This window comes from Telopea speciosissima, unplaced genomic scaffold (genome assembly GCF_018873765.1).
Source record: "Telopea speciosissima isolate NSW1024214 ecotype Mountain lineage unplaced genomic scaffold, Tspe_v1 Tspe_v1.0051, whole genome shotgun sequence".
Lineage (NCBI taxonomy): Eukaryota > Viridiplantae > Streptophyta > Magnoliopsida > Proteales > Proteaceae > Telopea > Telopea speciosissima.
Genome location: NW_025317387.1, coordinates 111,820 through 124,135, shown reverse-complemented (window position 1 = coordinate 124,135; position 12,316 = coordinate 111,820). Strand labels below are relative to the sequence as shown.

Below are 12,316 nucleotides of genomic sequence, written 5' to 3'. Positions count from 1 at the left end.
GAATCTTCATTGAAAACAACATCTAAACTAATGACTAGGTTGTGGGTAGTGGGATCCCACAACCTGTACCCCTTTACTCCTTCTGCATAGCCAAGCAAAATACACTTCCTAGACCTTGCATCAAGTTTAGTCCTTAACTCTTTTGGAATCCACATATAAGCATCACAACCAAAGGTACGAAGAAACGAATAATCAACAGGTTTTTCAGACCATACCTCTTCAGGAATTTTGCCATTGAGAGCAGTTGTTGGGGAACGCTTCACAATATAACAAGCAGTACATACAGCTTCAGCCTAAAAACTCTGCTCCAATCCTGCACAACTCAACATACTTCTAGCACGATCCATAAGCGTATGGTTCATACGCTCAACCACTCCATTTTGTTGTGGAGTTCTCAAAACCGTGTAGTGTCTCTAAATGCCATGCTCAGTGCAAAAATCTCTGAATTCTTGCAAGGTGTATTCTCCACCATTATCGGTTCTCAGGTACTTAATCTTTGTTTCCTTCTGATTTTTCACCAATTCTTTAAACTTCTTAAATGAAACAAAAGCATCACTCTTCCTTCTAATGATATAAATCCAAACTTTTCTGGAATAATCATCAATAAAAAAAAAAAAAAAGTACTTCGAGCTACCCAAAGACTCAACATCTGCTTCCCAAGTGCCAAAATGTATCAAGTCAAGAATATTCTTACTTCTAGAAGTGGAACGGGGAAAGGAAGCTCTATGGAGCTTTCCAAATAGGCAATCCTCACAAAAATCTAAATTAATAGATTTTAAACCAGGTAGAAGGCCACAATCAAGAAGTACCTGTAGTCCTTGCTTGCTCATGTGTCCCAAGCGCTTGTGTCAGATTGTTGTAGACTCTGTCACAACATTGGCGACAATAGCTTCACCAATCACAATATCTCCGATCAGCCTATATAAACTGCCTATCAATTCTCCTTTCGCCTCGAATAGTGCTCCTTTGACAATCTTCAATCAATCCTTTTTCAGTGTAATTTTGTAGCCATCATCGAACTTTCCCAAGGATAGTAGACTCTTCCACAGGTTTGGTATATGTCGTACACCAGAAATTATACGAGTTATGCCATCAAACATCATAACTCGAACATCTCTAATCCCTACAATTTTACATGAGTTATCATTACCCATATATACTATGCCACCACCACATGATTGATATGTATGGAATCAGTCTCTATGTGGCATCATATGGAAAGAAGCGCCCGAGTCTAGAATCCATTGATGGTTCACGCTTTCAACTGGAACCGTGGACATCACCATACCATCATCGGATGAATCCTCCATCTCAACAATATTTCCTTGAGAACTTTTCGAAGTAGATGCAATATGAGAATCAAATTTAGAGTGTTGCTGATTTTCCTTGGATTTACAATCTTTACGCAAATGACCCTTCTATCCACATTTTCAACAAGGACCACTTTTATGCCATTTTGATTTGGATCTTGACGATCGACTCCCACTGGAACTTCTATCTGTGGATCTCCCTCTGGCCATCATTGCATTACCAGAAGAGCTCTCAAGAGTTTTTCTGCTAGACTCCTCCATAAGCAACGTAGCCACAATCAACTCCGTATCAAGATTAGCTCCAGTACTGAGATTCATGATTAAGGAATCCCACGAATTCGGCATAGAACATAGAAGAAGTGTTACCTTTTCATCGTCATCGATTTTAACTCCGATGACGGTCAATCTGCTCAACAGGGTATTAAACCCATTTAAGTGTTCTTGGAAAGATGCGTCTTCTTTCATTTTCAGGCTGTACAATTGTCGACGAAGAAAATTTTTGTTGGACATTGATTTCCCTTCGTAGAGATTCTTCAACTTGTCCCACAATCCTTTGGCAGTGATTTGATTAGAGACATTAAAAAGTACCGAATCGTATAAGGCAAGAAGTAAGTCTACCATCGCCGTCTGATCTTTCGCTGCGAATTCAGCATCCTGCATTTCTTTTGGCTTCTTGTCTTTTTTGTCAAGGATAACTGCACACCCGTCTTTCACCAATATAGTTTGGATTTTCAGCTTCCACAACAGATAATTTGACCCATTAAATTTTGGCACCTCGAACTTTGATGAAGCCATACTGCAAAGCTGAAACACGTACGCCGACACCGATCACGTGCTAACAAGACTTCTCAACCTTGGGCTCTAATACCAATTGTGGCAAAAATTCGTCCCACACTGATCGGCACGTACGAAGCTGAAGCGTGTAATAAAGACTCACGGAAAAGTAAAAGATACAAAGACACAAGAATTACGTGGTTCGGCACGATAGTTTATGTCCGCAAGGTAATAACATGGAGCTCACTTTATTAGTACAGGAAAAATTACAACACACACTCCTCACTCACAACAGTATATGTGAGACCTACTCAACAAGGAAACTCACTTACAATATAACTCTCATTAATTCCCCAAAGGAATTATACACCAAAGTAATACCCAAAGTTCCCTACAAGTGAAACCTAACCCAAACCCAAGAACACTTCTCAAAGCTTAGTACTGAGATCCTCCGTTCTTAGTTCTCTGTGTTGCTTATGTTGAACCCATCACCCTACCCCTATTTATAGTTGAAGGGAAGGAGAGATGGACGAGAGAAAGCTGTTTCTGCAACTACTCCTTGGTCGGCGAGGGTTGTGCCTACCATGGACTTCTTTCATTTGAAACCTTCTTCTCGTTTTTCTTCTATTGCATTGATTGTAATTTTGTAGTTGCCAACCAAATGTACAGTGCATTTGACATTATATTGACACATAAGACCTTTGTGTGTGAAAGAGGAAATGAGGTAAGCTGCACCATTTACTATTTTGCTTTTATCTCATTTAATGTTACTGACTTCAATGCTTTGAATGCATTTCTATATAATTTATACAACCTGCGAAGTGACTTAATATGATTTTTATGAAACCAGTTATTATTCTAAGCCGTGTGAAATGGATCAAACACGGAATTATTCAAACCATTTAATTTGGGTGTCACCTTGATTCGCCAGAACCGCCTCCGACGCCGCTGGTTGTCCAGTTTGGTGGTGTCTTCCAAAGAAGAAGACAGCTTCACTCTATTTTTTCAACGGCGAAACCTGGTCGATCCATCCAGACGCTCGTAGTCTCTTCTCCTCCAGCTATCTCTCAGTCCCTTGTACATGATCGTTGATATTCCTTCCATCCAGACGCTGGGAGAACACTCTTTGAAGAAGATTTGATTTCAGAGAGGTCTGGAAATCGTTTAGGGTTTTTTTGATTTTTCAGTTTCAAACCTAAACCAATTGGGGAAGATGGGGGTAATTTGGTCACTTTACTCTAATGGTCATATGTGGTTAGTGAGGGCTAGTTTGGTCATTCTACCCTTTCAAGGGCAAAATGGTTCAAAAATGGTAAAAAAAGTCCAACCGTTTGCACATAGCATTCCAAATTAACAACAAAGACCAAAATGCTACATTGTTTTGAAAGTAGGAGGAATTTTATAATTAGAAAAAGTTGCAGGGGGACATTTTTAGGGCGACATTTGTCAAAAACCCTAAAAGATAAAAGGACGGACCGAGTGAAGGGAATAATGGGAAGGGTCTTTTTTGACTTTGACTAATCAAAGGGATAATGATAACCATGGATGGATGGGTGAACATTACACCACAGCTGAAAGAAATCTTTTGCCAAAAAGGACCATTAAACTTTAGAAACTTAGAATTGTTTTATGGATCCAATCATGCCTTACAACCGTTGGATGATGGTGAGGGTGTGTTGGGGGGCGAACGAGAATGGGAGTGAGCCGCTCAGATGGCATCCACCTTGAGTGGCCACATGGTGGATGTCATCTATACGACTCTGTGACTCACTCCCGATCCCACAGAAGGGGGTTAGAAGTGTAATTATACATCCCTTTTTACTTTCCTCCAAGTAAAAACCATGTAAAAGAAATATGTCATTCTAATGTAAAACAAAGGATTAACAAGTTAATGGAACCATCCAAATTGGGTTCAAATCGATGAGACATGAGTCATTTTGTTTAGATTTATTTACCATTCAGTCTAGGAAGGATGAAAATTCCATGCTCTCAATTCACAATTTTCTTGTCTTTTGGGAGAATTTTGAGGGTTTTGTGTCTGTGTGTGTGAGAAAAACTACAAGATTACACAATATTGGGTGTCCCATTACCAAACTACTCACTTACTGTTTGGTTTTACAAAACTACCCAATATAGTGTTATTTTCTCAACATGAAGCATTCTTGACAGTTTTATCCCTAAACCTCGTCTTTTATGCCCAACCCCTACAACTCCCCCCAAACCCCTGTTCTTCCTCCCGCTACACCCCTACAACCCAACCCACTGCAATCCCTCTCGGACGTCAGAGTGCAATTCCCTTATCATATGTGATTTTTTTTTTCTCCTATGATTGACTTGGGCCCCATGTAGATGTTATTTTTAGGTCAAATGTTCTCTGTGCCGGGGATGCAAGCTGCGGCCAGACACATGGGGGTGAGCAAAATGATCACCCTGCCCCCTGAATGGCAGGCCCATGTGTCTAGGCGTAGGTTTTGCTGCGGCACAGAGAACACCAATCCTTACTTTTAACAGAATAACTAACCATTGGAGTGGCATACAGATTCCTTCCCACACTGGCATCATGGGGAATCCGTTCCCTCAAAAACAAACAGAGAAAATGAGACGGGTAGGGAACAAACCTGTGCTTTCTTTTCGGTTATGGGCCTTATGGACCAAAAGCGCAAGCCTTTCTTTCTTGGGGTTACTTCATGGCCCAAATCAGTTGCAAGTTCCCCGCCCAACCTACCACCAACCCCAAGGTCCCCTTTCAACAAGATTTTATCCACTACACTACAATCATGATGTAATGTAATATTGTAATTATGGCCATGGGACCCTTTAGTTCTCCACCAGGGAACCATCCATCATTATCTGTACAACGGCCCATTACGATTTGCCCATCAATTGAACGTTCCACACTTGAAGATGGGATAAATCTTATAGAGAGACACAGGAATAATTATCACCTCCATTTCGCGGGCATTTCTAATTTCTCTAATAGGGGGAGTGGAGTCAGTGGATACATCTTGGGTAGTGTTTTTGGATTGGGGTAGGGTGATCATTTCTGCCCCCATGTGAAGAATTGGAGGAATTGAAAGGGACAGTGACTTGGAAGGGACATCTTCAATTCCTCTAATAAGGGGAGTGGAGTCAGTGGACCCATCCTGGGTAGTATTTTTGGGTAAAGGTAGGGTGATCATTTCTGCCCCCATGTGAAGAATTGGAAGAATTTAAAGGGACAGTGACTTGGAGGGGATAACGATTTGACATAAAACCACCATGACCACAAAGAAGAAAGCATTGAAAGTGCAAATGGGGACCGGGTCATGGACCCAGTTCATGGCGCCCATCCGGGGAAGCCGACACTACTCGCAAGAAGGAGAGAGGGAGAGAGAGCCTTCCTAGAGTATGACTCTGTTAAGGTTGGGTTCCTAGGGTGAGGTTTTATAAATCCTTCTAAAAAACCCTACGGCCACAGACAACTTTGAAATCAATTATCTCCTTTAGTCTTGTTTTTTAAGTCTTTTTATTCTCTATGAGAAAGATTATTCGTGTCAGTGATGCTAGTAATCAATAGCTTCGTTCTTGATCTCTTTCATTATCTTTCTATTACCGATCTGATAAGATCCAAACTGTATCCATTTGGATGATCAATCAATTGATATAAGAGAAAGGAAGGAGAAGCAAGCAACCAACACCAAGACAAAAATTGATGATACAACGGCAATGTATACATTAATTACATTTCATGTTGTACGTCAAAACAGTATAAAAAAAAACAAATAGAGGGAAACGAAAGGGACTTGAGAAGATTTCTTCTAACTTCATCTTCGAGTTCGAGAAATCACAGAGGAAATGATTTAACAAACTGAAGAAGAATTGTGGAGAAATTAATGGGAAAAAAAAAGTTGAATATTTCATAGTAGCAGTAGATTAATAGTAGTAAATCTCCCCTGAAAATAAATTTCCATGCTCACTCTAGCAGATTGGAAGAGGAGCTCCGTTCCAGTCCTGGAGACATTGAAGTAGAGGATCAATAATCTTGCCCTGACACATCGCCGTGAAAAGCTTATCGCAATCCTCTCCGGGAGACTTTACCTTCTCCCCTGTGAGCAACTCTGTTTTCAGCTCCTCCCTCACAAACTTATACAATGGGTACGATCTACACTCTTCGATCCCATTCGGAATCGCCGCGGTCCCGCTCTCCACAGCGCTTCTAGCCGCTTCCACTTCTTTTGGCAGAATCGTCTTCAATTCCTCTTCAAAATCGCTGATCTTCTGGAAGATTGAAGTGCTCGCATTCTTCTCGTTCTCGCCGTTGCTCAATGCGTGCTCCACTAGTACCTGTCTCAGCTTCTGCATTAAGGGGTAAGTGGCACTGCAAGGATCGTCGATGTAAGCGAACACATATTCCCCATCTACCACCTTGAGCAGATCCTTCTCACAGAACCTTGAAGGGTGAAGATCTCCGTTCACTCCCATGGTTAAAACCCTCTTCGCCACTTGACTCACCGTGTTCTTCACTGTATGCCTCAAGTTCTCTTCCAAATGCCTCAGATCTATGGCTTGGCATAACGCAACCAAGAATGTGGAGGACATGAGCTTCAAGATCTCCACCGCTTCGGCCGTTTTCCGGGAAGAGATGAGACCCAAGGAGTTTACATCTTGGTTGTGCTGCTCTGCGCTCTGGACATGGTTTGTTACTGGGTTGGACAGGAATTGAAGCTCTGAGCAGTAAGAAGCCATGGCGATCTCGGCACCCTTGAATCCGTAGTCCAAGCTAGGGTTCCGGCCACCGGAGAGATTGGAGGGAAGACCATTGTTGTAGAAATCGTTAACCAACTCGGAGAATTGGGCGAACATGAGTTTTCCGATTGACCCGATAGCTAAACGGGTATTATCCATGGATACACCTATTGGGGTCCCTTGAAAATTGCCACCATGGAGTGCCTTATTCCTCGACACGTCAATCAAAGGGTTGTCGTTTACTGAGTTGATCTCACGCTCGATAGACTTAGTGGACATTCTGATCACTTCGATCAGTGGGCCCAACCACTGTGGTGATGTACGGAGGGCATAACGGTCTTGTTTGGGTTTCTGTAAGGGGTCCATCTCGTGTAGCTTTTTTGCTGCTTTAACATAAGAGCTACCGTCCAATATGTGTTCCATGATGGCAGCTGCTTCGATCTGTCCCGGGTGATGTTTTAGTTTGTGTGTGAGATGGTCCGTAAACTCCGGTTTGCCTTGCATCACCTCCGCAAATATTGCTGACAAGACTTCTGCAAGGACAGCTAAGATGTTAGCTTCGAAAAGGACCATAGATGCAAGGCCGGACCCCACCGCGGTACCATTGACCAGGGCTAGACCTTCCTTGGGTTCTAACTCGAAGAATCCTGTACGTTCGATTTCAGCAGCACGGAAGGCTTCGGAAGCATCAAGCCATTCCCCATCTGGCCCCCTTGCTTTGGAGTTGGGACGGCCTGTTAAGAGCCCTGCAATGTAAGATAGAGGGACGAGATCTCCTGATGCAGTGATGGTCCCACGTAGTGGCAAGCATGGAGTGATGTTGTGGTTTAGGAACTTAGTTATGGCTTCCATTATTTCGAACCGGATACCCGAGTAGCCTTGGAGAAGGGTGTTGATCCGAACCAGCATGGCTGCCCTTGTGGCCGAGTGGGGCAATGTGTGGCTTGACTCTGTTCCATTTCCAAACACTCCAGCATTCAGGAACCTGAACAAGATCAAAACATAAAACAAATCATGTTAGATGATCTCAATTCAATTCTCACGAATCAGATGGTTGGTGTAGGTTAGATTAAGTGTGTGCAGATATACATTGGAAAAGTCTTACACCTACGTGGGTTGACCCGAAATGATAACTTAAGGATTTGGGTAATGCCCATATATCAGTCCACCTACCATATCTCATTCCTGACCATCCATTTCATGTAATATGTTGTGGACAAAACCTAGAAAGCACTCTTTTAATGGGGTGGGTGACATCTTTTAATGGGGTGGGTGACATGGGTCCATACATATATATTTATATGGCATCTAGGCTTGTAGGGGTCCCTATAACTCAACAGGTATTTTGTGTGATAATGATGATCCTTAACCTTAACTTATTGGGCCTCCTATTTTAAACAATACACTAGAGTAGGTGTCTCAAATTTCAGCCCAAATCGGTTCATTCAAATCGAATCGAACCAAACTCTTATCGGGTTGGTTTTGGTCTGAACTAAGTTTTTATACTTAATTTCTGTATACATATATGAATAAACTGAAAATTGTCAAACCGACTCATTAACCGAACCCGATACAAATCTAAAATCGACCAAAACCGATCCTTTTCTTATTTGGTCGGCTTCAATTTGACCCAATTGAGACAAAAAAAAAAAAAAAAAAAACCAGTTCAACCCAACCGGCCGATTGACACCCTACTTAGGGATGCAAAAGATAGGAGAGAACATGGTGATCCCAGACCCAAACCCGACCCAGCTCAGGTCTCGTTAGGTGGGGCACCTACTTCATGTCATGAAAGACTTCACCACCAATCCAAAAGCCAAAAAAGAAGGGAGAAACGAGAAAGCAGAGGCGCAGCAAATATTACCAAACACAACCTAAGGGAAAAGATTTTACTGAAGCACAAGATAGCTCTATTAATTAATGCCAAATAAGATTAGGAAAATGTCGGTGAGTGATAAATGTGTAAGAAGGCAACTTATGGTTCTAATTCAACAAGAAGAAGAAAACCACCTACTCCCCATCTGTCTCTAATTATTTTCTCGATCATGACCGATTTTGGAAATCAAATTGGGAATTAATTTTTCAGTTAATTAACACACACCTGATGAGCTCCTTCTGAAGTGCAGCTCCTTGTTTGGTTCTCCTATGTGAAGTTGCACCAAACCCAGTAGTGACACCATAGCTATCCGTGCCTTTGTTCATACTCTCCATAACCCAATCGCTACTCGCCTTGACTCCGGCCCTCGCCGATTCTGAGAGCTCCACCGTAACACCGCCGGCATCATGTGTAGCAACTGCGGCCACCTGAGCTATGGTGAGGCTCTCACCACCTAATCTCACGGTGGGCTTACGGTACTCACTCACCATACGCTTCACCTCATCGAGATGGCTTCCCTTAAGAGACTCTGCAGCCATTCCCCAGTTTAAAGGGTCTTTCAAGCATATGTTGCTCTTCACTGAAGCGTGGCCATTACCGTTCTCGTGTGCGAATTCCATTGCAGCAATAATGCGAAAAAGAAGAGGGAAAGGGAAAGAATATAAATAGAGAATCACAAAGAGCGTTGATGATGGTTTTGATGGATTCTCTGTTCTATCTATGAAATAATAATAAGAAGGAAAATTGAAGGAAATCCAAGCAATGAATGTGAATTTCCTGAGTCTTGGTGAACTGCGTGAGGGGCTTTAAATAGAGGGAAAGTCTCGTGTTGTGTTGTGTTGTGTTGGGTGGGTGAGGACTGGAGGGAAGGAAAACGGGTTAGTTGAAAACGTTGTTGGGCCGTAGGATCTTCATGCCGTTGGAGGGTGAAGATTACACCACGTGGGATTAGATGGGGGCATGTCAGACGTGGATTGTTTTACTCGTCAAACTTGGGGATTTGGGGAATAGGAAGAGAGGAAAGTGGTAATCCAGTGGTTGGTGGATGGAGAATTCAAGAGTCTTGAGAGAGCACGAAAGCACAACGTCATTTCGTCCTTCACTCGTTTCCTCAAAAGCTTCATCTCTCTCCCTCTCGCTCTCCCTACCTACGTACATAGAGCCTCATCTTTTCTTCAAGGAACACAATAGTTTCAAAACTAAAACGGAAAAAGATGTTTCTGACAAAGAACAATATTTTCTGAAGAAAAATGTTACCAAACGCAGCCTAATTATTTAACTAGTAGATTTAAAAATCGGAATCAAATAATTACCAAAAAAAAATCGAAATCAAATAGGATGAATCGTTCAATTCAAATTGTTTAGCTCTAGAGTGATTTACATAGGGTTTTCAGGGTTCACGTAGAATCTGGCTGATTCCCAGTGGATTTCGATTGATTCAGAACAAAATCGAATCTATATCGACGAAGGTTATAGGTATCAGTATCGATCACCACCTCCTATACCGTTGCAAATCGGATTGTGTCGGCCTGTATGGAATTTGAACTGGACAAAAAATTCAAAAACTAGTCACTTTTTGGCTAATACTCGTACCTCCATTATCAATACCAAAAGGTTTTACCTTCAACCGTTGGATGGGGATGAGAAACTGTGTATTGTACATGGTCATGCCCATCCGATAGTCGAAAAAACAACCATGTACCATGCACGACTATTTACAAAAACCTCTCCCATAACAAAATTAATGATTTAAATTTTAAAGTCCAAAAAAAGTCTCTAATAGTTTTCAGAATTTTTTTTATTTTTATTTTTCAACAACAATCCAATAATATTCATAGACAATTGTTATACTATTACCGCCGGAATACCGCCTGTTGATGTGGAAGCTCTATAAAGTAGAACAAACATTGAAGAGACCTAGAGCGGAATCCGTGGGGAGATTCTCCGATGCCTAAGTCAATCCAGTGCAACAGATACAATTTGGTAATTAAAAGGGAGAACGGGGAGAGCAGTAAGAGTAAGTGAGTTGTCAGATGATCGTATTGGGGTCCCTCCCCTATTTATACTTGGAGCGGTTATGGTAATTGATAGCTATTACAGTCTGACTGTACTGGGACTATAAGGTGACGGTTTAGCTCAACTGTCTCCTAATCATGTGCCGATTTGGCATCTTGATCTGCAAGGAAGTCATGGGTCTTCTGGCGTCTCCGCTTGCCGTTGACCTATGTGGTAGACCCATGCCACATGTCTTGTGGTTATTGATAGATCATTTTTGGGTATATCATATATCTAGATGACTTGTGCTTGTTTTTTTTTGATGAACATAGATGACTTGTGCTTTTAACCTTTATATAAGGGGAGGGGGGGGGGGGGACCCCTTAAAACTTGTGCTTCTAATTTAAAATTTTACACAAATTAATTAGAGAGACAAAAGAAGGAAATAAAAGAAAATTAATAATTAAGAAAAAATATTCTCTGTGCTAACGTGCAGGCTAAACCCAAACACATGGGAATTAGGTTTTATATTTATCTATGAAGAATTAAACAAAAAATCTGATTGAAAGGCTGCTTTCATGAACATAAAGGGCCAATAAATTGATGTGAAGGAGTAGTAAGGACTAGGGACGGAAGAGGCACTAAATTTTGTTTCTATGAAAAAGCACACGAAATGCTAAGGAAAACTTAAGGTTGACCGTAGTGGAATTTCCAAACACTAATCACGTTTCTAGGAAAAGAGATTCCTCTTCGACATTTCCTACTTATTTCCCTGCTGTTTCCAAAATTCCAATGCCTTCGCCAAATCCATTTTCCGGGCAATTCCCAGTTCTAACGGGTAATGGGAAAAGATTTTTCCTGTTAACTATGGAGAAGGTTCCTTATTCACAGAATCACAACGACCCAAGGGATCAGTAGGAGTGTACAAGTAATTACACTGAAACTTACAATTACATTTCCTTCGAGTGTGCAGTGTAGAGTGTAGGAGTTAGGACCACCCTCACCCCCCGGCCCATAAAAAATAAACAATTATTTAAAGAAAATATATAAGAATAAAAAAACATGAACTCAAAAAGAATAATTAATAAATAAGTAATGATACAAATAAATAATTATTTAAAAAAAACACATAAGAATTCAATTCATATACATCCATTTCAATAAAAAATTAAAAGACAGGAACTCAAAAATAGCCATTTGAATTAAAAAAAAAAAAACAAAACTTTATAAAACCATATAAACGTCAACATGTGAAATTATTTATTATAATCGGTTTAGTTTCGGCTTACCTAACTTGTACTGAACCGAATCATTTAACGCCCTTAAATTCAAGCCTATAGCTACAAGGCTGCAGAGAGATAAAGACCATAGAGAACCTGAAGATTAGAGGGTGAGAAGAGGACAATCAATTCTAATCAAAGGATGAGAAGGAAACATGTTATTTTTGTTATTTTTGTTTTTGTTTTTGTTAAAGTCAACAAATTTGTATTAAAGAATACTAAAGAATTACAAATTAACGTCCAGGCATACCAAGATGGAGCAAGTACAAACCGAGCGGCTCTCTTAACCAGAATGTCAGCCACATAATTCATCGTTCGATAGCAATGGCCAATGGGTAACTGACCAAGTGATAGTG

General features: G+C 41.0%; 1 protein-coding gene across 1 annotated transcript; it reads right to left on the bottom strand.

Moving 5' to 3' along the window:
* Positions 1–5,760: 5,760 nt before the first annotated feature.
* Positions 5,761–9,425, bottom strand: LOC122647453 (phenylalanine ammonia-lyase 1). Its single transcript, XM_043840849.1, has 2 exons — positions 8,911–9,425; positions 5,761–7,794 (listed from the first exon to the last, which is right to left on the bottom strand). The coding sequence occupies exons 1-2, from the start codon at positions 9,303–9,305 to the stop codon at positions 6,042–6,044; spliced, it is 2,148 nt and encodes a 715-aa protein (XP_043696784.1). The 5' UTR covers positions 9,306–9,425; the 3' UTR covers positions 5,761–6,041.
* Between the last annotated feature and the right edge of the window lie 2,891 nt (positions 9,426–12,316).